This window comes from Delphinapterus leucas, chromosome 3 (assembly GCF_059928025.1).
Source record: "Delphinapterus leucas isolate spDelLeu-1000000601 "Yukka" chromosome 3, BTC_Dleu_Yukka2, whole genome shotgun sequence".
NCBI lineage: Eukaryota > Metazoa > Chordata > Mammalia > Artiodactyla > Monodontidae > Delphinapterus > Delphinapterus leucas.
This window is the reverse complement of record NC_143131.1, coordinates 113371995-113398091: the sequence shown is the minus strand read 5'-3', so window position 1 is coordinate 113398091 and position 26097 is coordinate 113371995. Positions and strand designations below refer to the sequence as shown.

At 39.4% G+C, this 26097-nt stretch overlaps 1 protein-coding gene across 8 annotated transcripts in view; it reads right to left on the bottom strand.

Moving 5' to 3' along the window:
* Positions 1-19535, bottom strand: part of SEC24A (SEC24 homolog A, COPII component) — a 63211-nt gene extending 43676 nt beyond the window's left edge. For 4 of the 8 annotated variants that reach the window (XM_022588828.3, XM_089908439.1, XM_089908437.1 and 1 more), the window contains exons 1-2: positions 18483-19535; positions 3887-4369 (exon numbers count right to left, since the gene is read on the bottom strand). In XM_022588828.3, the coding sequence (XP_022444536.1) occupies positions 3887-4369; positions 18483-18579 (580 nt within the window). In that variant the 5' untranslated portion in view covers positions 18580-19535. Of the gene's footprint in view, positions 1-3634; positions 3683-3886; positions 4370-18482 lie in introns of those variants that run through there. The other 4 variants (XR_016392460.1, XM_089908440.1, XR_016392461.1 and 1 more) reach the window with 3 other exon arrangements.
* Between the last annotated feature and the right edge of the window lie 6562 nt (positions 19536-26097).

Here is a 26097-nt window from a genome sequence, read left to right as displayed (position 1 = left end):
TATTTCAACTACAAACCAAAAATTACTAGAAATAAGTTAACCTCCCAGATGAATGACTTTCTAATTTATATGCATACTTTACACATTTCCAAGTCTCTCCTACCATAATTCTTACCTGTCGAATATTAAAGCAGTATAAATATAAAGTCAGCATCAAATCACTTATACAGTAGATACAATGCCCAGTTTATTGATTAATTTTTCGTTAACTGGTCACAGTTTCAACAGGCCACATCAAATATTCCAGTAGAAATTAACATTAATAAAAGTTTATGAATACCTATCAATATAGTCCATTCACTATCATCAATTAGGTTTAGAGTTAGCTTTCTAAAACTACAAACTATTGTGGTTATCCTAAATTTTCCAAGTTTTAGTTCATTTTGCTTTTTTTATTGGGGGTATAACCTGTTAAAATAGATAATAAATGTGTACATTGTTCAGTGTTTACCTAATAATAATTAAAAGTAGTTTACTTTCAATAATTGCTTAAATACTATATTAAGAACACTCCCTAGGCTTAAAAATCAGGAAATGATCCAAAGTTTACGTATAAACCTTATGAAACACTGATATCCAAGAGGTTTAAAAGTACCCATCAAACAAAACTAAGAAATGACATGGTATTTGTCCTTGTATCTACCAGTATCTCACTGCCTCAATTTCACCAATTTTCTATTAGGACAGTAAGTTCTGACTACTGTAAAAACACTGTGAGTTACCCTTGGGGAAATTCTTCTGTGTGACATGCAAAGTTCCAAAACCCACAACCACCTGTTCATTCAAATCAATAATACTGCTTCCACCTTCTCATTTGCTAAAGAGGAGGAACAAAGTCTATAAAGTAGATAAAATACTACTGATAATACTACTGATAAAATACATATGATTTAATTTTTCATTACAAGACTTTTAATCCTCTGAATTTGTAAGTGAAATAGGTAATAAATTTTACATATAATATATTCTACCTGTATTTTGTAAAACTCTGTATTTTGTAAAATCAAAGGAATAAAGATACCTAAATATGAAAAATTTCAATGTTTCTTCAATACTGTTCAATTCTCCAGGGCCAAATTGAAAAATGATCTCCCAACAAGACTAATCAGTGCCCTGTTGTCAAAGGTGAAGACAAAGATTACTGCCATGTAACTCCCTTATCAAAGAAGCACCCATACATATCTATGGCAATAGAGACAAGTCAAAGGAACAAAAGGGCAAGGTACATTTGCAACTCAGCATGAATAAGAATGTTTGATACGTCTGGCCACAAAGATGTAACAACCTAATGTTTAACAGAATACAAGTGAGCTGATAGAGATTTTTCACAGTTTTAAGAGGAATACTGTTGAATCCAGAATAGGCTACATTTCATAAAATAGACATTATATTTTCAAGTTGAATGACTCTTATTTAGAACACTAATAGTTAGAGTTTCAGAATCTGCCTTCTGAGATCCCTAAAACTAATTACATGCTAAAAGGTGTCCCATTAGAAAAAAAAAGTCAGAGAATTTTAATACGTGAATTAGAAATTTGCATAACTTAGATACAGTTTTTTTTTTAAGATTTTTTTGATGTGGACCATTTCTAAAGTCTTTATTGAATCTGTTACAATATTGCTTCTGTTTTATGGGATTTTTTGGTTTTTTGGCCGCAAGGAATGTGGGATCTTAGCTCCCTGACCAGGGATCGAACTGGCACCCTCTGCTTTGGAAGGCGAAGTCCCAACCACTGGACCACCAAGGAAATCCCTAGATACAGTTCTGAGATCAGACAATCAGGCACCTAACAATGATGAAAAAACAGAGGTAAAAACTGGGGAAGTTTTTTAGAGTTCTCATTAAGAAAAGAGAAGGGCAGTCATACATCTCTTGTAGGTTCATTTTATTAGTTTATGTATCTTTCTTTCCCCTTCTTTTATATAGAAACCTTCATAAGTTTTGGCACTTCCTTATGTCTCTTTCACCACATCTGTGCTGTAATCAAGGTGCTCTACCTGAGGGCTTCTGTTATAGCCAAAAAAATATTTCAGATTATTGATCACGTGCTTTTTAATGAGAGGCTACACCTAATTTTAAATAGTACCTTTTCCCAACCTATTTTCTTGTGGCTTTGGGAAAATTATTCAAGCCTCACATTCCTTATCTGTAAAACGTACTGCTGTAAAGATTAAATAAGATAACACACATTAAAGTTTGGTAAAGTGCTGGAAAATAACAAACATTCAATAAATGATACCTATATAAATGTTACCTAAAAATGTTACCTAAAATGTTACCTAAAATTCTATATAATAAATGTTACCTTAATAAAGAAGTGAATGTTCATTAACTTCAAGCGATTGATGCTCACTCATGGTGTCAAATGAATAAGAATAAGAGTAATCAGAAGGATTTTAGGTCTAACAATTATGGATCAGAAGATCTCTCCAAAGAAACTAAGTTTCTAGAAGCAGCCTTAATCTTTACAAGTCCAAAATGCATTCACCAGGGCCAGTGGCTAGTCAAGAGGCTAAGAAAAATAGTTTCAGCAGTTAACAAACGACAAAACTGATGAAGTGCATGTAGTATCTAGATGCAGAAATACATATGAATATAAAAAGGTAATGACTGATATTACTATTTCACTTGGAAACTTTTACTAGTTCATTTCCTTGAGGATGTCTGCTGAGCAGAATCAACCTGCAGATCCTAATACAGAATCTGAAATGCTTTTCAAAGTAACACTATTAATGTTGATAAGTGTTTAAGACAAATTTTAATATAAAAAAAGGGAATAGTGAAATGGTTAAATGAACCTACTTTTCAACCGTATATGACCAAGCACTGAGGTTAAAAAATAAAATGATCAAAGTCAGTCTAAGAGTATATAGCTTTCTTCCCAAATTGATGTACAGATTCAGCACAATCCCTATCAAAATCACAGCTGTCTTTTTATTGCAAAAATTGACAAGCTAATCCTAAAATTCTTATGGAAATGCAAGGGACCTAGGACAGCCAAAACAATCTTGAAAAAAAACCTAAAAAGGTGGAGGAGTCAATCTTTACAATTCAAACCTTACTACAAAGCTACACTAATCAAGATGTTTGGTACTAGTATAAAAATAGACATATAGATCAATGGAACAGAATTCAGAGTACAGAAATAAACCCTACATTTATGATCAACTGATTTTCAACAAGGGTGTCAAGATCATTCAATGGGAGGAAGAACAGTCTTTCCATCAAATAGTCCTGGGACAACTGTATATCCAAATGCACAAGAATGAAGCTGAATCCCTACCTACTAACACCATACACAAAAATTAACTCAAAATTGGTCAAACACCTGAATGTAGGAACTAAAGTTATAAAACTCCTAAAAAAAAACAGAGATAAATCTCTGTGCACTGCTTTCTGACCACAGATGTGCTCAATAATACTCCTCACTCCAAAAGTACTGTCTGTTTTCACCTGCCCCTCCAGATTCTCTGGTTTCTGGAGCCAAAAATTGTCTATGCCATAACAAATAGACAAGCCAAGCCTTAGATCAAGTCCAAAGAGAGACCACAGGGATTAAGCTTCCCTAGAATACAAGATGGAAACCCATTAATAAAAGTAATGGCCAGTACTTAAGTGGTTCTGCATGCATACCTGAAACCCTGAAACATCATGGGTGACTCAAAGAAATTCAGAGGATACCTTCAAAGGAAAGAAGCAAAGCAGGAACAATCATGATTTTAAGTTGACCCAAAGGTTACAGAAGTAATCTATTTAAAGATTAACAATGATCAAAAATATCAATAGCCTTCCATATGATTTTAAGGTTGAAATAGTCATTTAAAACATTTAAACAAGCAAAATTTTCCCATCTCTACATTTTAAGCAGTCCTGTAAGAACTCTACCTGATTTTATGAAGTTGTTTTGAAGTGAAGCATCTCCAGAAGAAACATATTGAGGACTTGTCAAATTTGCATTCCCAGACATGGTCGGTTGGGATGACGCACGAGGACAATGGTTTGTCTGTGACGAATAGTTATATTGCCAATTCAAGGGTGGTGGTATGTTGGCTCCAGGAAGAAAGCTACCAGAAGGCATTGGTGTAGCAGCTGGGTTCTGAGAAGTAGGTAGTGGCATTTGGGGAACAGGACCACTACGGAGTGAAGGTGTCACTGGATTAGAAGCCACAGATGGTCTATAAACAGTCTGTCCAGGTCCCTGATAATTACTTAGTGGAGAAACAGTCTGGGAACCACCAGAGTTAGACTGTCCAGAGACTGGATTCAAAGTCTTTGCTGGTATTAGATGAGGGTAGGATCCTGGAAGCTGAGAATTATATCCTTGGCTCACTGACACTTGTGAAGACATCAGTGCATTTTGGACAGGACCTTCCAATAAGAGGAGGAAAAATTAGTTTTACAAACAAATAAAGCAATACTTTAAAAAATACAGTAAAACATATGGTGCTCTTACAACCCAACAATGAAAAGACAAATAACCTAATTAAAAATGACCAAAGAACAGATGAATGGATAAAGAAGATATGGCACATATATACAATGGAATATTACTCAGCCATAAAAAGAAACAAAATTGAGTTAATTGTAGTGAGGTGGATGGACCTACAGTCTGTCATACAGAGTGAAGTAAGCCAGAAAGAGAAAAACAAATACCGTATGCTAACACATATATATGGAATATAAAAAAAAAAGAAAAAAATTGTTCTGATGAACCTAGGGGCAGGAGAGGAATAAAGACGCAGATGTAGAGAATGGACTTGAGGACAAGGGAAGGGGGAAGGGTAAGCTGGGACAAAGTGAGAGAGTGGTGTGGACATATATACACTACCAAATGTAAAATCGATAGCTAGTGGGAAGCAGCCACATAACACAGGGAGATCAGCTCGGTGCTTTGTGAACACCTAGAGGGGTGGGATAGGAAGGGTGGGAGGGAGATGCAAGAGGGAGGAGATATGGGGATATATGTGTATGTATGGCTGATTCACTTTGTTATAAAGCAGAAACTAACACACCATTGCGTAGCAATTATACGCCAATAAAGATGTTAAAAAAAATGAGCAAAGGCTTTAAATAGCATTCAAATATATTTCCAAAGAGGTAAACAAATGGCCAGTAAGCACATGCAAAACTGTTCAACATTATTAGTCATTAGAGAACTGCAAATCAAAACCACAATGAGCGTGGCGCAGTGGTTAAGAATCCGCCTGCCAATGCAGGGGACATGGGTTCGATCCCTGGTCCAGGAAGATCCAACATGCCACAGAGCAACTAAGACTGTGCACCACAACTACTGAGCCTGTGCTCTAGACCCCACGAGCCACAACTACTGAAGCCCACATGCTGCAACTACTGAAGCCGGCACACCTAGAGCCCGTGCTCCACAACAAGAGAAGCCATTGCAACGAGAAGCCTGCACACCACAACAAAGAGTAGCTCCCACTCACCACAACTAGAGAAAGCCCACGCGCAGCAACAAAGACCCAACGCAGCCAAGAAAAAAAAAAAAAAAACACAGTGAGATACCACTCACACCAACTAGGACGGTTATAAAGAAAAAGCTGGAAAAGTGACAACTGTTGACAAGGATGTGGAGAAACTGGAAAGCTCATACATTGCTAGTGGAAATGTAAAACGGTACAGCTACATTGGAAAATAGTTTGGCAGTTCTTCAAATGTTAAACACAGTTATATAATCCAGCAATTCCACTCCTAGTCTGCATAAAACCTTGTACACAAATGTTCATAACATCATTATTTGTAATATCCAAAAAGGAGAAACAACCCAAATGTCCATCAACTAATGAACAGATAAACAAAAGAGGCATAACCATACAACGGTATATTATTTGGTCATAAAAAGGAATGAAGTACTGATGACATGCTATAATACAGATGAACCTTGAAAACTTTATTTTTTTTTAAAGACTATTGAGATTATTAGTGTTTTTTTAACATTTTATGTTTGTTTATTTATTTATTGCATCAGGTCTTAGTTGTGGCTCGTGGGATCCTTCATTGTGGCACATGGGCTCCTCATTGCAGTGCACGGGCTTCTCTCTAGTTGTGGCACACGGGCTCCAGAGCGTGTGGGCTCTGTAGTTGCAGCACACAGGCTCTCTAGCTGTGGGTGTGGGCTCAGTAGTTGCGGCTCGCAGGCTTAGCTGCCTCGCGGCATGTGGGATCTTAGTTTCCCAACCAGGGATCTAACCGGCGTCCCCTGCATTGCAAGATGGATTCTTAACCACTGGACCACCAGGGAAGTCCCAACTTTATACTAACTGAAAGGCATTAGTCACAAAAGATCATACACTGTATAAATCATTTATATAAAATGTTCAGAACAGGAAAACCCACAAACACAGAGGTAGATTTGTGGTTACAACATCTGGAAGGAGGGAATGGGTAGTAACTGCTAATGGGTATGGGGTTTCTTTTTTGGGGGTGATAAAGATATTTTAAAACTGATTGTAGTGATGGTTGCAATTTTCAGTGAATACACTAAAAATCATTGACCTGTACATTTTAAAGCTGTTATTAAAAAATTAATCTCTAGGGCTTCCCTGGTGGCGCAGTGGTTAAGAATCTGCCTGCCAATGCAGGGGACATGGGTTCGAGCCTTCGTCTTGGAAGATCCCACATGCCGCGGAGCAACTAAGCCCGTGAGCCACAATTACTGAGCCTGCGCGTCTGGAGCCTGTGCTCCACAACGGGAGAGGCTGTGACAGTGAGAGGCCCGCGCACCGCGATGAAGAGTGGTCCCCGCTTGCTGCAACTGGAGAAAGCCCTCACACAGAAACGAAGACCCAACACAGCCAAAAATAAATTAATTAAAAAATATGAATCTCTAGAATCACCACTTCTAAGGAATATGCTGTCATTTTTGCCCATAAAACTAAACAATGAAAAGAAATAAGATGAATATTTTTCAAAAGATGGCACGCATACAAACCTAATTTCTTTGGACTTTTTACATTCAAAGGGTATAAAAAGAAAATACGTATCTTCCAATCATACCCCCTCAATCCATGCAAGCAATGTACAAATATCATCAGCCTAATTTGAATCGTTTCATAAGTTACACAACACTTATACAAACATACATAAGCATATGCATATATAGAGAGAGGTAGGATTGGGAGGCCTACAAAAGCATACACACATAAGTAATATGTAGCTGGGGAGAGAGAGTCTATACGCATTGCTCTGCAAAAAAAAAAAAAAAAAACAGGTATCCTTCCAGGACAAAAGAAATAGATCCATATGTGTTAGTTGCAGCAATGTTTATAATAATGGAAAATTGCAAACAAATTAAATATCCATCAGCAGGAGACTGAATAAATAAATTGTAGATTAGTCACACAATGGGCTAATTATCAATAAAATGAATAAACCAGATGTACATCTACCAACTGAAATAAATTACAAAAAGAATACTAAGAGAGGGCTTCCCTGGTGGCGCAGTTGTTGCAAGTCCACCTGCCGATGCAGGGGACATGGGTTCGTGCCCCGGTCCAGGAAGATCCCACATGCTGCAGAGCGGCTAGGCCCATGAGCCATGGCCGCTGAGCCTGTGCTCCGCAGTGGGAGAGGCCGCAACAGTGAGAGGCCCGCGTATGGCAAAAAAAAAAAAAAAAAAAAGAATACTAAGAGAAAAAAGGGAAGTTATAGAGAGGTAAGTATGATATCCTTCTTATAAACCTTTTTATTATGAAAATTTTCAGACATACACAAAAATATAAGACTATGCAGTCTCCCACACAAAAAAAGTAAAATGTCAACAGGAATTACATTTGATTTATATATTCATTTTGGATTGTTTGACATTTTATGATAGAAAATCTTTCAGGAATTCCCTGGCGGTCCAGTGGTTAGGACTCTGCACTTTCACTGCCGAGGGCCAGGGTTCAATCCCTGGTCAGGGAACTAAGATCCCACAAGCCATGCAGCACAGCTGGAAAGAAACAAAAACAAAAACAACTTCCTTTCTATCATAAACATGGTATATATCTCTCCATTTATTCAAAACTTGTTTTATATCTTCCAATTATATTTCATGCTTTTCTCGTAAAGATGTCTTATACCTTATTTAAATTAAATTTAGGGGCTTCCCTGGTGGCGCAGTGGTTAAGAATCCGCCTGCCAATGCAGGAGACACGGGTTCGCTGGTGTCCCTGGTCCAGGAAGATCCCACATGCCACAGAGCAACTAAACCCATGTGCCACAACTACTGAGCCTGCGCTCTAGAGCCCGCAAGCCACAACTACTGAAGCCCGTGTGCCTAGAGCCCGTGCTCTGCAACAAGAGAAACCACCGCAATGAGAAGCCAGCGCACTGCAACAAAGAGTAGCCCCCGCTCGCCACAACTAGAGAAAGCCTGTGCACAGCAACGAAGACCCAGCACAGCCAAAAATAAATAAAGTAAAATAATTTTTTTAAAACTTAAAAATAAATAAATTAATTAAATTTAGTTAACTTGTTGTTAGGGATTTTGTAGTTTGTAAGTACTATGAATAGAACATTTATTTTCACTTCTAAGTAGTTAAAAGGGTATCTATTATTCAAAGCAGCATAAATGTCCAATTATAAGGTGACATTTTCCTCAAAAATTATTTCTCAAAAAAGAAGTCACCTTACATATGAGTCTCTACAAATGTTCTCATTGTACAAGGATGCTTTGTCATAGTACATTAACACTGTTTCAAACAGTGGATACAATTAATTAATGAGTTATGAAATCAATGAGTTACAAACTATCTTTTTAGTAATGCCATCTGTGGGACCATCATTCTGGCCAAGCTCTCCATCGTTCCCGTGCAGTGAGGCTACTGGGGGAACAAGATCGGCAAGCCCCATACTACCCCTTGCAAGGTGACTGGCCGCTGTGGCTCTGCGCTGGTGCACTTCATCCCTGCCCCCAGGGGCAATGGCATCCTCTCAGCCCTGTGCCCAAGAAGCTACTGATGATGGCTGGAACTGATGACTGCTACACCTCTGCCAGGGGCTGCACCGCCACCCTGGGCAACTTCACCAAGGCCACTTTTGATGGCATTTCCAAGACCTACAGTTATCTCACTTCTGATCTCTGGAAAGAGACGGTGTTCACCAAGTCTCCGTATCAGGAATTCACTGACCATCTTGTAAAGACCTACACCAGAGTTTCCATGCAGAGGACACAGGCTCAAGCTGTAGCCACCACATAGTTTTCTATGAGAAAAATAAAGTGAATGAAGCTAGTTAAAAAAAAAAAAAAAAAGATAGTTAAGAATGGAAAATATCGGACTTCCCTGGTGGTGCAGTGGTTAAGAATCCACCTGCCAATGCAGGGGACACGGGTTTGAGCCCTGGTCCAGGAAGATCCCACATGCCACAAAGCAACTAAGCCCATGCACCACAACTACAGAGCCTGTGCTCTAGAGCCCATGAGCCACAAATACTGAGCCCACAGGCCGCAACTACTGAAGCCCACGCGCCTAGAGCCCGTGCTCCGTAACAAGAGAAGCCACTGCATTGAGAAGCAGGCACACCGCAATGAAAAGTAGCCCCTGCTAACCGCAACTAGAGAAACCCTGCACGCAGCAATGAAGACCCAATGCAGCCAAAAAATAAAATTAATTAATTTTAAAAAAAGAATGGAAAATATCAATGGGTTACAAACTATCTTTTTAGTAATGAAAAAGAACATAGTTAAGAATGAAAAATATCGCAGGACATTATATGTAATAAGGCAAGTACTGTGAGGTTTCATTACAAATACATATATGAATATATATACTGGGTCACTAAAATATTTCTTATTGTAGATTATAGTCAAAGTCTGAAAGCCCGTGACCAACTGATACATTTGCATCCTCCTTTATCCCTCTATGATTTATTTCCTACACATCCTATTACCTTTTAAAACATGGATCATATCAACTTCCTACTCAAAACTTTCAAAGTCTATCTTAGCTTATAATATCCTCTATGTCCCTGGCCTCCTTTCTGGTCTCATTTCCGACTTTCTTTTTTTTAAATATTGAACATTCATTTTATTTTAATGAAACAGTGCCAGGATAATACATATGTTCTTTCTGATCTGGAAGTAAGTAGCCTGTAGTTTTCTGATTCTATTTGTTTTTCACTTGTTCTTTAAGCAAACTTTAATATAAAGTTCAATTTTTCTTTAAGATTAGGTTTAACATAGACTACGTCAACTCAGACAATAAGCCAATGTCTTGAACCACAGATTCATTAGTTCTCTCTTTGTTGTATTAATTATGCATGGTTCTTCTCTTATTAGGCTGTTTCCATCCTAATTTGACTTTGCTATTAGTGAATAATATCTGTTTATCTGTATAGGCCAAGGGGTCTTTTTATCTGATATCTCTAACTTTGGAAAGATGTCGATGCAGGCTGTATTTAAGCCGACTTGGAGCAGATCTGCACTTCCAAATAAACACATACCTTTACAATTCTACCTTATTAACAGTTTATCATACAATCCGAAATGGCTTAATGAATAATCTCCACTAGAGACTGAAAGCCCTGTCTGTATAATGGAACACCAATTCTTTGAGTTTAGTAACTGATTATGGTAAGGTCACTATGTGAACTGACATCAATTACTCTGTTTTAATGGCCAAAGGCCATTACTAGCAAGCTATTCAAAGAACTTCCTACTCTTCCTCTCTGCTCAGCTCCAGCCACATCCACCTTCTTAACGTTCCTTCAACAAGCTTAAAAATGCTTCTACTGTAGTGTTCTGCCAAGAACACTCTACTACTAGCTTTGTACATCCAGATCTGGATTATGTAAACTGACAATACGTGATTTGATGTATACTCCTTTGTTGCAAAAAGGTATATAACTGTACTTTGACCTCTAACAGGTGGAATATTCCTCAGAGCTCTCTAAAAGACTGTCTTCCAGGTTATAATCCTCAGGTTAGGTGGAATAAAATTTTCATTTCTTTCTTAGATCTTAGACTATTAATTAATTTTATTCTCAACACTATATTTAGGCTAATCATTCATTTTATTACAAATGGTTAGGAACACTCCATTCATTGACTAATTGAAAAGACAGATTTTACTAAATATCTACTGAGGACACAAGGTGAGTAAGGTCCACTCCATCCCTGCCCTCAAGTAGCTATAGTCCAAACCGGAAGACATATAACCAGGCAGGGACAAAACAGAGTGAAATCTTAAGAGATAACAGGAGTTAGCCCCAGGAAAGGGATTGTCAAGGGTGTTCCCAGAAAAAGGAACCAGCATGTGCAAGAAAAAGGAACAACATGTGCAATCACCTGTGGCCATGAAAGGGCAGTCTGAAAAATCAGTATGGCACCGCAGAGTCAAGTGACTGAAGTGAGACAGGAGGTTAGGACATAAAAGAACCTCTTGGGGATTGGAGGAGAGATCAGAGATTGGAAGAGACTGGAGTCTATAGCAGTAATCCAGGTAAGTAATAATTGACTAAACAGCAGCAGTGGGAATACAGAGGTGTTTGAATCAATGAAAACATTTGTAAAAAGTTAACTTATAAGCATATTTTGGGTCATCTGGATAAAAACCAACATCTCACACCTTGTATTGCCACAAGATTTCATGGCCCACTCTCGTATTTTTATTTATTGTTTTATCACAGGCCAATATGCCAGAGGCCTTCAAGCCAAGTGCAGCCAAGTGAAAGCCAAATATTAACAAAATGCACAAAATAAGCAAAAGTCTTACAGTATATCAACGAAGAAAATGAAAAGAATATGCAAATAGTAGAAAGACAAATACAAAAGAAACTGCTTTGTAGTAGTCATTATCATAGATCCATTTTGAGTGACTTATAATGTGAAATTTTTATTTTTATATGTATCAACTTGCAATAGTTCATTAGAAATGTAGTAGTAAATACGTAATGAAGTTTTCACTAAATGGATTTTAATTATATCATTTTGAAGTCATTAATAAATTATGTAGCCCATCAAAATAATAGATCAGAGACATTAAAGGGGTCCAGAATATACCACCATGGCATAAAAATTATTTTGAGTACAGGGCATGAGTTTTGGGAATCATTTACCTGCCCAAAAGCAGAGCTTCCCAAAAGAACTCAAAAGAATTAAGTTGTCATAAATCTCCTCCCCAGGAGCAACCAGAGAAGACTGCCTCATTACCTGAGATGATAATTCTCCACACCACACCTAAACATACACTGTCACAAAATGATCAAGTCTCCCATCTACGCTACTAAGGACCAATTTATCTTTCCTAAAAATTGTTTTCCCATAAGTACCCTTCTCTCTCTCCCCTTCCCCTATTAAGATGGTATGTAGTATATATAACTAAGATTCCAAAAGCCACGCAGTGTGGCCAAAAAAAAAAAACTGATAGAGGAAGTTGAACCAATGAAAATTGATGTGGAATTGAATATGGGGACTGAATATACGAATTGATGTGGAATTGAAGTGGGGAAGGAACCAAGGATGATTCCCAGGATTCTGACCTGTGCAAGTCAGTAGATGGCAGTGCCATTCACTGGGACAGAAGGAGGAGAAAAGAACTGGGGAAGACAGGGAATAGCAAAGGGAAGAGGGAATGTAGAATTATTTTCAACATACTTTAGGTGTCATCAAGAGATTCAAGTGGAAATGTCCAATAGAAAGACATCTATCTATATGGGTTTCAGCTTATTATATAACTTTGGAACTCACTGGCATATGTACAATATTTGCTATCATGAGAATTAATAATATCATGCAGGGAGTATGTGCAGAGTAAGAAAAGAGCCAGCCACAGAAACTATGTGAAATAATAAATGTTTACTGTGCTTATTGTTTTTTTTAAGAAAAAAAGAAAAAGAAGGGAACCAGGTCAGAAAGCTCTGAGGAACACCAACATTTTAGGAAAAAGAGAGCAATTAAAAGATAGAAATGAAAAATATTTTACGTACTTAATAACCAAGAAGTCATTTGTGGCCTTATTAAGGGCAGTTTTGGTGGATGTATAGAAGTAGAAGCCAAATTAGAAACAGTAGAAAAGAAACAAATGAGAGATTAAAATAGATGCAGGTGGGGCTTCCCTGGTGGCTCAGTGATTGAGAGTCCGCCTGCCGATGCAGGGGACACGGGTTCATGCCCCGGTCCGGGAAGATCCCACATGCCGCGGAGCGGCTGGGCCCGTGAGCCATGGCCGCTGAGCCTGCGCATCCGGAGCCTGTGCTCCGCAACGGGAGAGGCCACAACAGTGAGAGGCCCGCGTACCGCAAAAAAAAAAAAAAATAGATGCAGGTGATTGCTTCTCAATCACCCAAACAGCAGATTCAAAAACAAAGAGATACTAGGTTCTACCTTTGTAAATTCCTATTCTATAGGACTCAATGGAATCCCAGAATTTACATTAGTAAAATTTTCATGTACTGGTGATCCTCACATACTTCAAAATGAACTTCGTGAACTTTAGAAACCAGTGACATATAAAAATGATTGACATATTATTCATGAAATCTAGAATGTAAAACTTAAAAGATACTTCTGATACACTATCTCAATGAATACAAAATAAAGGTTAACTTTACAAGTTTCTTCAAGGAAGCCTACTGAACAGTCACAAGAACACAATGAATGAACTACCTTTTCACATAAATTTAATAGTAAGGTAAGGGGGGAAAGATCTCACACATCAAAATACATTCTGATCACTTAAAGAGTTACCAATTGAAACTGTAAGTGCAACAAATGGATGCTACTGCATGAAAACAGCTTGTGGGTCAGTCACTAGACATACGGGTTTTAAGAAAGCAATCAAAGAGGAAGAACAAATATTAAGAATCAAAGTGGGGGTATGGGCAATTTCAGGGTCTACAAGACGTTTATGAAATGTGATACTGAAACAGCAAAGAAATGGACTCAATACTAACAAAAGTGAAGGTCAGGTCATATATTAATTACAATCCAAAGGAAACTAAGCTAGGTGGCAATTTCAAAAAATATCAGCAAATGTTTACTCTAATTATATGCATCCACCTACATAAAGAAACCAAAGAGAAGGTTCTGATCCTTGATTCAGGCACAACTACCAGGTAAGTTGAATAACAGTGGTTAAATAAGACTGCCTAGTTTAAATCTCGGTTCCACAATGTATTAGCTGTGTGACCTTGAACCAGTTGCTTCACCACTCATCTCAGTTTCCTGGTCAGTAAACCTAACAGTTCTCTTATCATAGGGCTGTTGTGAGGATTAAATGAAATGATGCATATAATGCAACCTAGCACAGTGACTGGGCATACGGTAAGTAAACAGTAAATGTTAGTGCTTACTGTTACTATTTTATGTCTTTCAGGAGTTCCCAGTCTAACAGCAGAGACTAACCAGAAGCTCAATGCAGTAAGTTCTATTAGAGGTATGCAAAGTTACTGTGAGAGTCCAAAGTTACTGTGCCCACTGAAAACATTAAAGGGAACTCAGCCACAACAATCAGTATTATAGACCACATGCCAATCTTATTCTCAACATGCTTTGATCACGACTAAAGACTTCCTATATTAACAATACAACATCATAAATACGGTTCTCCTCATAGTGAAACTAAAAGAGATTTCCATTTCTGTCATGCCTAAAATAGAGATATGAGCACAAGTCTAGCATTTAAACTGATGACCAACCCCCCCTATATTCTACTGTTTTAGCTGATACTATTGTACAAAAATCCACAGAAAATTTCACCAGAAAAAAAAAGCTGAAAATGAGCTCAAATCTCACCACGAACAAGTTAACACGTGTTTAGTGAACTAAACTGCAAAATACCCAATTCTAAGATATTCATTCGATAAAACTGGTAATTCCTTAAATGTGCTAGAAACCGTGTGAGTCTGCTGGAGAGGGGATGATGTGCAAAAACAGATATTCTTGTCCTCATAGGACTTACAGTCTAGAGGGAAAGCTAATATTATTTTATAACAGGGTAATCTGGGTGGGAGAGAGGGTGTAGAATATCCTTCTCACTCTTAATCTATAAGGGAAAAAGTTGAATATTACATAATATTACAAAAAAATACTACTAATAAAACTATAGTTTCTAACTGCCTTGGCAAATTGACTCAAATAGTCAATAAGGAAGCTAATTAGAAGTGGGAGGCATGGGACTTCCCTGGTGGCGCCATGGTTAAGACTCTGTGCTCCCAATGCAGGGGGCCCGGGTTCGATCCCTGGCCAGGGAACTAGACCCCAAGTGCATGCCACAACTAGGAGTTTGTATGTCACAACTAAGGAGCCCTCGAGCTGCAACTAAGGAGCTAGCCTGCCACAACTAAGACCCCGTGCAAACAAATAAATAAATTAAACAATTGTTTTAAAAAGTGGGAGTAATGATTTGCCTTTAGCCCTTATTACATGGTAATCAGATGAAGATCTGCCAGTTTAAGTAGTCTTGCAATTTCACCATCAATTTCTGCAAAGGAAATAAGTGTACACAAATCTACACAGAGACTTAGAAAAACCTGTCTAGACAACCTTTGGATTGTAGTGCAATATAACAATCAACCACATAAAGAAATGTCCAGATTGAGGCATCCTGTAATATAATGACACTATACAATATGAAAGTAAGTTACAGAAAAGTGAAAAAGGTGACTCCTCAGTCACCTTTTAGATTATAATCTAAAAACAAAACAAAACAAAAGATCCAACTAAACTGTAATATGTAATTTAAGCAAGCTACATCAAACCTGAAGCGTAAGAGAATTCAATAGAATATTTAAGCAGCAAAAAGTGCCTAGAAAGAATTAACCAAAAAAATTAGATTCCAGCACTGAACTTTTTTTCCACCTTCTAGAGAAATATCCTCCCCTCCAATTCTCCACCACATCCCTACTCTCTTTATTATTAGTGGGATGAACAATAAAGGAACCCAATACAGGACATTAGCCATTTTACTGAGAATACTTTTTCAAAAAACTTTAGAAATGGGGCTTATAAAAAGAATGTCAAAATTATATCTTAACAAGGGTATATACCACATGACCCAGCTATTCCATTTCCGGGCATTATCTGAAGAACACAAAAACACTAATTCAGACAGATATATGTACCCCTGTGTTCCCTGAAGCATTATTTACAATAGCCAAGATATGGAAACAACCTAAGTGTCCATCAATGGATGAATGGATAAAGAAGATAGGATAAATATACACACACACAATGGAATATTATTCATGCATAAAAAGAATGAAATCCTGCCATTTACAAGAACGTGGATGGAACTTGAAGTTACTATGCTAAGTGAAATAAGCAGACAAAGACAAATACCATATAATTTCACTCATATTTGGAATCTAAAAAAACAAAGCAAGTGAAGAGACAAAATAAAACAAAAACTCATCAATATAGAGATCAGATTAGTGGTTACCAGAGGGGAAGGGGGTTGGGAGATGGATGAAATGGGTGAAAGGGCCAACTGTGTTTGGTGATGGATGGTAACTAGACTTGTGGTGGTGATCACTTTGTAGTGTATACAGATGTCAAATTATAATGTTATACACTTGAAACTTATTTTTTTAAAAGTGGGGGCTACGGACTTCCCTGGTGGTCCAGTGATAAAGAATCCACCTTACAATTCAGGGGACTCAGGTTCAATCCCTGGTCAGGGAACTAAGATCCCACATGTTGCGGGGCAACTAAGCCTGCATGCCACAATTACTGTGCTCACGCGCCTCAACTAGAGCCCGTGTGCTGCAAACTAAAGAGCCCACATGCTCTGGAATCCACACGCCACAACTACAGAGCCCACACGCCGTGGAGCTTGCGTGCCACAACTACAGAAGAGAAAATCTGCATGCCACACTAGAGAGAAGCCCGAGCACCCAACGAAGAGCCTGCACACAGCAAAGAAAGATCCTGCGTGCCTCAACAAAGATCCAACACAGCCAAAAATAAATAAATAAATAATAAATGTATATTTTTTTAAAAGTCGGGGTACATATTTGCAATCCTATGATTTCCTTCCCTATCTGACTCCAGAATTGGCTCTGAGCAACCTGTATACAGGGACTCTTTTCTCACTCTCTTTTACATTCCTAAGGACAGAACTTAAGTATGCAACAAATGTCTGTTGGACTGGATCAAATCAACATAGTGACAATATCTCCAATACAGTACATACAGTGGCTAAATTGCTTTAACATTTCAAAATTATCAAAAATATACTTACATATAAGTTTACATGCATATTTACAAGATTTGCCATTTAAAGCTCATGTAAAACTGCAATTTATAGATTATAAGAAAAAGCCACAGTCATATGACATCTTGCTTAAGAGTTTTGACCTTAAAGTGAAATGTCTTAAAATAATTTCATCCTCGGTGAAAATGTAACTAAAGAGCCTAGAATAAAATGTAGTTTACATAATGTTACCGTAAATTTGAAAAAGAACAACTGATTCAACTTAACACCATTTCAGTGCTTACCCCCACTTATTCTTGCTTCTGCCTACATACCTGCCTACTCATAGACATTTTTAAAAGTCTTTTAGAGCCTTCTTTGTAAAGAAAACAGTAGTCTCTAAAAACAATGTAAATTAGCTATTTTAGTCATTGATTATTTTCGTGAACTTCACAGCAATCTTAGATTCCAATGGACAACTTAAGCATTTTAGTATTATTCTACCAGTTTTGTTTCCAAGAACCAAAGATTTATAAGTAAATTGGTAACTTCGCAAACTGTTGGCAGAAAATCTGTCTTTATTATAACGATTATAATAAACTTAGCAAATCACAACACACGACAATTTAAAGAATCCTAGAAGGGGTATAAAATTAGAAGACACTCTCACACCAAATGACAAATTATAGTGCCACATGTACACTCTGGTCAGAGGTTTAGAGACTTGTGTCCAACCACTTTCCAAGTGATGTAAAGACCTCTGGAAATCAAACAGGAGATCCTCCCCTTCTAAAGCTGAAAAACTGAACGAGGGGGCCTAAGTACAATTCGGGTAAGGTTCAGGGAGAGATGAAGCAGGCCCTAAGGAGGTCTCGCCAAAGCACAATCATCCATTCGTCTCCGCAAATTCACACTGAGTATGACCCTCACGTCACTGCAGGTCCGACGGGACCGAAATGAATCAGACCCCAAACTCTGCTCTCTAGAAGACATGGGTGAAGGGGCGAGGAGGGGAAAGGCACATAAACAGGCACTATGAGCCTTGTATGCCAGTTCTGAGGTACGGACCGAATCTGTATTCTTCACCCATGTATATACCCAGGGCGTTACATACAGCAAGTGCTCAGCGACTGTGTGCTGAACGAAAGAATAAATAAATAAATATGGAAAACAAAGACGAGCCGCGGTGTCCGTGGCTCTGCCTTCCACCTCCAGCCGTTCCTGACACGGGCAGAAAAGTCACCCTCCCCTCAGACGGCGGCAGCAACCAAAGGTCAGCTCGAGCCGGGGCCCAAACTTTGCCGTCCCCAGCGCCCCGTCCCCACCTCCCACCCCCGGGCAGCACTTACCGTTAGTGTAGGGAGACCCCGAGGCCCGGGCGGCCCCGTTCTGGGCCTGGAGGCCGATGGGGGCGCCGCCAGAGGCCGGTATCCCGGGCTGGGACATGACGACGATGTTTATCGGGGTTGGAAGGGGCTGGTTGGCGTCTGCGGCAGCGCCAAGCCGAGAGTTGAAAGACGACTGCTGGAAGCGGAGGGAGGGGGCTAACGACTTAGAACTGAAGGTGGGATAGAGAGAGGGCGGCGCAGGAAGCCCTAGGCATGGCGCCGCATTCTCCCTAGCCCGCTGGCGGTGACTGCCTGGTCTGGGGGCTGAGGCTTGGAAGTCGGGCCGGTGGGGCCGAGAACGCCGGGCTGGTAGGCAGCAGCCAAGCGGAGAGAGACGTAGGGAGGCCCCGGCCGGAACTGCCTGTTAGCCCCCGGCCGCGCAGGCGCAATCGGGACACGTGGCACTTCCGGCTCCGGCCTTGCAGCTGCCGCCGGTATAGGTGAGCTCTTCTTTCCCCGCAGGGCTGCCCTGAAGCCACCTGACAGCTCCGGGTGTCCCGGCCAGAAGGACGGAGCTCGGCCTCTCCTGCCACGTCACTCTCACCGTCGGCCGGAAGTGGCGTGTGTCACCGATACGGAAATCCCCGCCGTGATGAACGTCATCTAGCCGGCACGGCAGGGATGTGAGGGCAGTCAGGGTTTCAGTGGAAGCTTTCGTGGGGTGGGAATGACAGTTCCTCTCCTCGAGTTTTTGTGAAGATTACCTGAGAGGACAGACGTCATCGTCCTCTGCTGAGACTGTGCCGAGTAGCTGAGACGATTAATGTTCGTTGCAGTATTTCATTTCACATTTCATCATCATATTCCAGGTGTAAATTGTAAGGGATTTTTTAAAAAGGAGTGGTTAATTATGTACATGTGTTCAGAGTAATCAAATCGAAGAGGAGGCCTTTGCTTTTTGACCGGAGGATTCAGAAGTAATTTTAATTTTGAAACTCGCTGATTCATATAGCATAGTCACGCCAAAGTTCATTAACAGCATATTTAAATGGCAGTTTTATTTCCTCTTCTAAGAGTTTGCAGTAAGGTACAACATTCAAACTTCCTTTCTAGTCAAGGAGACTTTTTTTTTCTTGCAAGTAGAAGTTTTTTTTTTAACTTTTGAGGCCAAAGGGAGGTAGAAACTGGAGTGATTAGACAACATAATTAACGATCTCAGTAGTCATCTTAGCCACCTTCATTATACTTAGGTTTTCCTGTTCTGAGCTGATGATCAAGCCCCTCTTTAGACTGCAGATTTGTACTGTTCATTAAAATGTCATAACAACAGTTTCAAAACCGGTGAAGGGTGAAATACATCTTAATTCACTTAATATCAAATGCCTATTATGAAATGTTATATTACATACAAAAAGAGTAAGAACTAAACTGCTGTGTGATGCCTGAAAAACGAACAGTAAGAATTCAAAAAACTAAATGCTAACTTTTATCCTTTTTTTATCATTTGCCTCAGATGTGTAAAAATGTGTTTGCTGTGTATGAAAAATTAAACTCCTTTGTACAGTATACAAGACTTCTTTAGGATGAAGATGATACTTTTAGTCAAACTGTTTTCAGCTTAGAGCCCCTATAACCAAATCCCAAATCACGTATCCCAAGAACACTTGAAGAGATACACAAACACAAGCCTCTTAATGGTTTAAACAGAAAATAGACCTCAGAAACTGAACCTCCCTGAGGTCAGACAGAAAGTCAGCGTCGCTCTTCAAAAGAGCAAATCCTTAGGCCTGGTCTCAAACTTGCTTCAGTTGAATTCTTTTTTTTTTTTAATTCAACTTTTAAATGATCTTGGTTTGTTGACCTTGGCACAGGAATTTGATTTGGTTAAATCAAGGTTTCTCTGGACTTTGTTCTGTTTAAGCAATATCTGTATTGAGAAAAAAAATACTGATGAAGAAGAATTAGCCATTTTAAAAAGTAGATAACCTCTGGTTAAATCAGGTTAAATAAACATAAATAATTTGCTAATAAGTAAACAGTGCTTCTTCTAAAATGTGTTCCACCCCTAAGTATCCCTGTTGCTATTATCACCCCCACTCCAAAAACAAGAAACAAAATTAATGGTTAAGTTTTTCAAGTGTTTTTTACATTTTCAATGTAGTCAGCTTAAAAATATTGAGGAAAAACGCATAATTTGTCATCTGCACACCCTTAGGAATAGTTGGAAGATAAGTGTAAATAACTGAGGTGAGACAACATATTTAAACAGTTAAGTGCTTTTCCTATTAAATATTATCCACACATTACCAAATCCTTCTCTGGCTTCTTTAAGTTGGCCACATAAATTTTATAGAAAAATTATTAGTGCTATTACCAGTTGTTAAGGGTATCGATATTCTTTGGTCAATTATTTATATCTACCCTACACTACCATACACTTCTAAGCTAATGTCAGTAATATATTCTACTTTCTTATCCTGATTTTCAGAACAACAGGACCCTTCTACTGCATATGCCCCTTCATATTTTTATCTATGTATCACATTTTCTGCACATTATTTTCAGAGCCTTCAACCCTATTTAAGAAAATTATATACAACAAAATAAGTGACACAAAAGTGTTTGAGTAAGGAGACAACACTGTACAAAGAATATTTCATTAAACTTGATTACTTATTTAGACCCAAAAGAGGGAGATGCATTCCTAATAAAATTTGCTGATTTGCAGAAGTGGACTTTGGCTCACACCAGCCTAAGTCCACTTTGCCTGCCTGCTCGTGACTATTGAATTGTCAGCTGATAAACAGGATCAATCCTGTTTACTTTTCAGGATAAGGGAAATTATTTTAGGTCTCCTAGTTTTTTTGGGTTTTTTTCTATTTCTATTTCAAACAAACGAACTAGTTTCAATTACAAACAGCAGGTTTGTTCTGAAACTCTCTTGTGGCTCCACTTTAGGAACAGTTCCTCAGGCCTCATTTGCCTCTCACAGGACATCTGTCTGTATCTGAAGTCAGTAGCTCTGAAGGTACATTACAAGTACAGTCATCCCACACCAAGCCAGTAAATCCCATTGCTTTCTTTGAAAACTTTTCATCTTTATGTAGTTCTCACTGCCCACTCTGGTTAGTTATTATCATCTTGCACCTGAGCTATTGGGATGGTCTTACTGGTTTCAGTCTCTCCCATCCATCCTTCCTGCTGAATTGAGCTCCTAAGTACTGACTCCACTTTTATTTTCCTATACCCCTAAACCTGTAATTGCTCCCTTTGCCTGCTCCATCAAGTTAAAGTTTCTCTGCATGGCTTTTCTCATCTCATTCTGAGTAAAATCCAAAGTCCTACTCATAGCCTACAAGGCCTCAGATGTCTTGACATTGCTACTTCTCTCTCCTCATCATCGTCTACACTCCCTCTCACTCAGCACTTGCTATCTCTCTAGCTACCCAAGCACAAGTCTGCCTTAATACTTATGTCCATTACCCGGGATGCTCTTCTTCAAGACACCCATCTAGCTCAATCTCTCACCCCTTCTTTAGTCAAATGATACCTTATGGTGAGGCCCTTACTGAGCACCCTATACAACAACATACCCTCTGTGCTCACTTTCTATCCCTCTTACCCTGCTTTTTTTTCTTCATAGCACTTCTCATCATTGTTATATACTTGTGTTTATGTTTATCATTCTTCAGTGGAATAAAATTCTATACATATCGTGACAATTCTAAGGTAACCTTTTTTTATATAAGTTTATTTTATTTAGTTAGTTATGTTTGGCTGCATTGGGTCTTTGTTGCTGTGCGTGGGCTTTCTCTAGTTGCGGAGAGCAGGGGCTACTCTTCATTGCAGTGCGCGGGCTTCTCATTGCGGTGGCTTCTCTTGTTGCGGAGCACGGGCTCTAGGCACGCGGGCTTTAGTAGTTGTGGCTCACGGGCTCTAGAGTGCAGGCTCAGTAGTTGTGGCGCACGGGCTTAGTTGCTCCGCAGGATGTGGGATCTTCCCGGACCAGGGCTCAAACCCGTGTCCACTCCATTGGCAGGAGGATTCTTAACCACTGCGCCACCAAGGAAGCCCAAGGTAATCGTTTTGATTTCATGTCTGTCTCCTTATTTAGAGTGTAAGAAAGCAGAGCCCAGGGCCAGTGTCCTATTTACCTCTGTATTCTCAGCACTTGGCTTGGGGCCTTACACTTGACAGGTATTCAATAAACATTTTTGAATGGATAAATTTAAAGCGTCATCTCTTCCAATCTTCTATTCTGAATATTTTGAGCCTCACTAATTCACTACTGTAAGTTCATATTGCAACTGTAGCCCAAACCACACCACTAGCGCTTGTTTCTAAACTATGTTGTTCTCTAATTCTTTTATTCTTAACTATTACGCTGCATTGTGTCCCATCTGATACTGACCTGGTAGTGTAGTTGAAATAGTGTCAGCCTCTGGTCAGACCCTATCGCCCCTGAGTAGCACTGGAGGTACAATATCAAATGCCAACTCTTTTTCCTTTTCTAACTCTAAAGATATCGCTCTGTCCCTGCCCCATCTACACACAACCTGGCACCATGGTATCAGAGATCTGAGATATAAATTCCCCTTTAAACCTATCTTTTCATCGTACTTTCTACTCATCAGCTCTTTCATTGATTTATTCATTCATTCAACAAATATTGATTAAATGCCTTCCATATGTCAGGCACCAAGCAAAAACAGAACAGGATAGATAGGATCTCTTCCTTATGTGGAGTTTACAGTGGAGGAAATGCAATAAAAATGTAAATAAATATATCTATAAATTTCGAATTTGATAAGTGCTGTTGAGATATTGGTAGTGAGATAGAGAATAGGAAGCAAGGATCTGATTTGGATAGGAGGGTTAGGACATGAGGTAACATTTAAGCTGTGATCTAAAGGACGAGGAAGCTACCCATACAAAGGGAGAAGGTGGGGAGAAGAAGGACACTGGGCAAAGGGAACAGCACCTACAAAAGCCCAGAGGGAGGAATGGAGCTTACTGTGGTGAACAAGGTAGAATGGCACAAGGTGAAATTCGAGAAATACAGGAGGCAGAGCAGCAAGAGCCTTATAAGGCATTGTAAAGAGTTTACAGACTTTGGGAAGCAATTGAAGAATTGTAAACAGCGGAGTAATTTGATCTAATTCATGCTTTAAGATGAATCCATTAAAAAAAAATCAGTGCAACAGCTGTGAGGGTAATTGACTGGTGGGGAAAGAAGAGTTGTTGCAGTAACCCAGGCCACAGATGATGGTGGCCTGCAGTAAGGTGGTTGTAGTGGAGAGAAGTAGACTCACTAATCCAAGTTAAAACTTTGAACTTTGGTATTTCCTTTACTTTTGCTACCAACATGTAATCAAGCATGTCTGACTCCCTATTTCTTTGCTCACACTGACCCAGCACCGCCCCACGTTACCTCTCACCTCTGGGATTGCAGCTGTCTTATCACTGATCTCAGCTTTCAGTCCTGACCTGTTCCAATACAACCCACGCACTGCTGCCAGAGCAAACTTTCAAAAATATGACTGACCATGTTCCTGTTCTGCTCAGAACCTCCGAAAGGCTCTACAGTTTGGGAGTCAAGGTCCCTGGTAGTCCAGTCAAAAGCTATTTAGTCATACCATAATACTTGCCTGATGTTTTTCCCATCTCTATTCCTTTCAGAATGTTATTCTCTCATTATGATATATTATCCCTGCTGGATATTAATCCCCATTTTACATATACAGGAACTGAAACTTCAAGTGGCTAATAATGTTAGAACCATAGTCTATAGCTAGGGGTTGTACTCTTAACTATTATAATCTATTAAAAATGCAGCCATTGGGCTTTCCTGGTGGCACAGTGGTTAAGAATCTGCCTGCCGGTGCAGGGGACATGGGTTTGAGCCCTGGTACGGGAAGATCCCACATGCTGCGGAGCAACTGGGCCCATGTGCCACAACTACTGAGCCTGCGTTCTGGAGCCTGTGAGCCACAACTACTGAAGCCCGGACACCTAGAGCCCATGCTCCGCAACAAAAGAAGCCACTGCAATGAGAAGCCCGTGCACCACAATGAAGAGTAGCCCCCGCTCGCCTCAGCTAAAGAAAGCCCATGCGCAGCAATGAAGACCCAACGCAGCCAAAAATAAATAAATAAAAATGCAGCCATTAAAATTCATGATTTAGAAGAATACTTAATTACATGGGAATGTTTTTAATTTTAAATGTTTTACAAAACTGTTCATAGTATGATTATAATCTTATAAAACTGGTTATATCGGTGAGGTGTGACAGAGGGTGATTTTTGTTTCCATTATGTTTTTCTGGATTTTCCAAACTTTCTAACCATGACTAAGTATTATTTTTACAACAATAACAATCTTCAAAAAGATTGGGAGTAAATATCTTATGTATCCTTTAGACTCTCCTAAAACACTGATATCTCCTGCCTCTCCACTTCCTCACCCCTACCATAAGTTTGTACTTTGCTATCCTTTCTCTCCTCCTACCTTCTTTTATAGTTAGTTGTGAACGAACACATCTCCCCGCCAAACCGAAAGGCCCTGGAGGAAAGAGACTGTCTTGCTTATTGTCATTCCCCCATCCCTAGTCGATTTACAATCTGTTGCTGAAGTCAGCAGGAATCATAATTTAGATTTCTATCTAAAGGGTCACTAAAATGCCAGGGATATCAGGAGAGAAAGGCAATCCAGGAAAAGAGCTGTGGAGTAATCTTGAGGAGCCTGGTGAAGGGCCTCAAGCTACTTAAAAGTATTTATTAAACCAAACTGAATTTAAGACTTGGTGAGTGGAAAGGAGAATAGAGGTGAACCCAGACTGGAACAGCAGGCTCCTCCACCTAGACCAGTGGACTCCAGGGAAATTCTTTAACCCCTTGAGGACAAAAATGTACCTAGGAGTCCTTCATATTATGAATGAATCACTTGCTCATATGTATTAAGCACCTACTGTATGCCAAGCACTGAAAACGGGTTCAAGAGAGGAAAGGCAGATATGGTTCTTGACCTAAGGAAGTTTCTAGAATGCCTGTTGAGGGAGGCTTTAGATAAATAATCATACATATTTAATTGTAAAATTATAAGCAAGATAACTTCAATGATAAGGTAAATTGTACAGTTGCTGGGGAAACCTGAAATAGAGGGCTTAACCAAGTCTGAGAGGGAGGCTTTGATGAGAATGCTATCTGTGCTGAGACCTGAAGAGTGTGTAGGAGTTAGCTGGGTGGAGAGGAGAGATCTGGGGAAGCAGTTCTGGCAGAAAGAATGACAAGTGCAAAGGGAGGACCAATGGAGTAAGGCATTTCCTGAGGCTGGAACGAAAGAGGGGGAGATCCAGCTGAGCCAGTTACAGGCTTTGTTGGGAATCTATCGAATAACTCTGCTTCAGTCCCCAAACACCTCCTTGTTCTGTCCGCATCACCTAGAATCCTAGGCTTAAGAGCAATCTTGAAAGTGCTATCATCCCACTTTCATTCAAGGCACCCAAGTATTCCCATTTAAATACATTTAAGAAAAGTAACATCCGTGAGCAAAGAACGGCTGGGGTCAAGACAGTCTTGTTTAAAGCTCATAGTTACATTTTGTAAATTACTTGTTGAACTCAAGAAACAGGTGCACT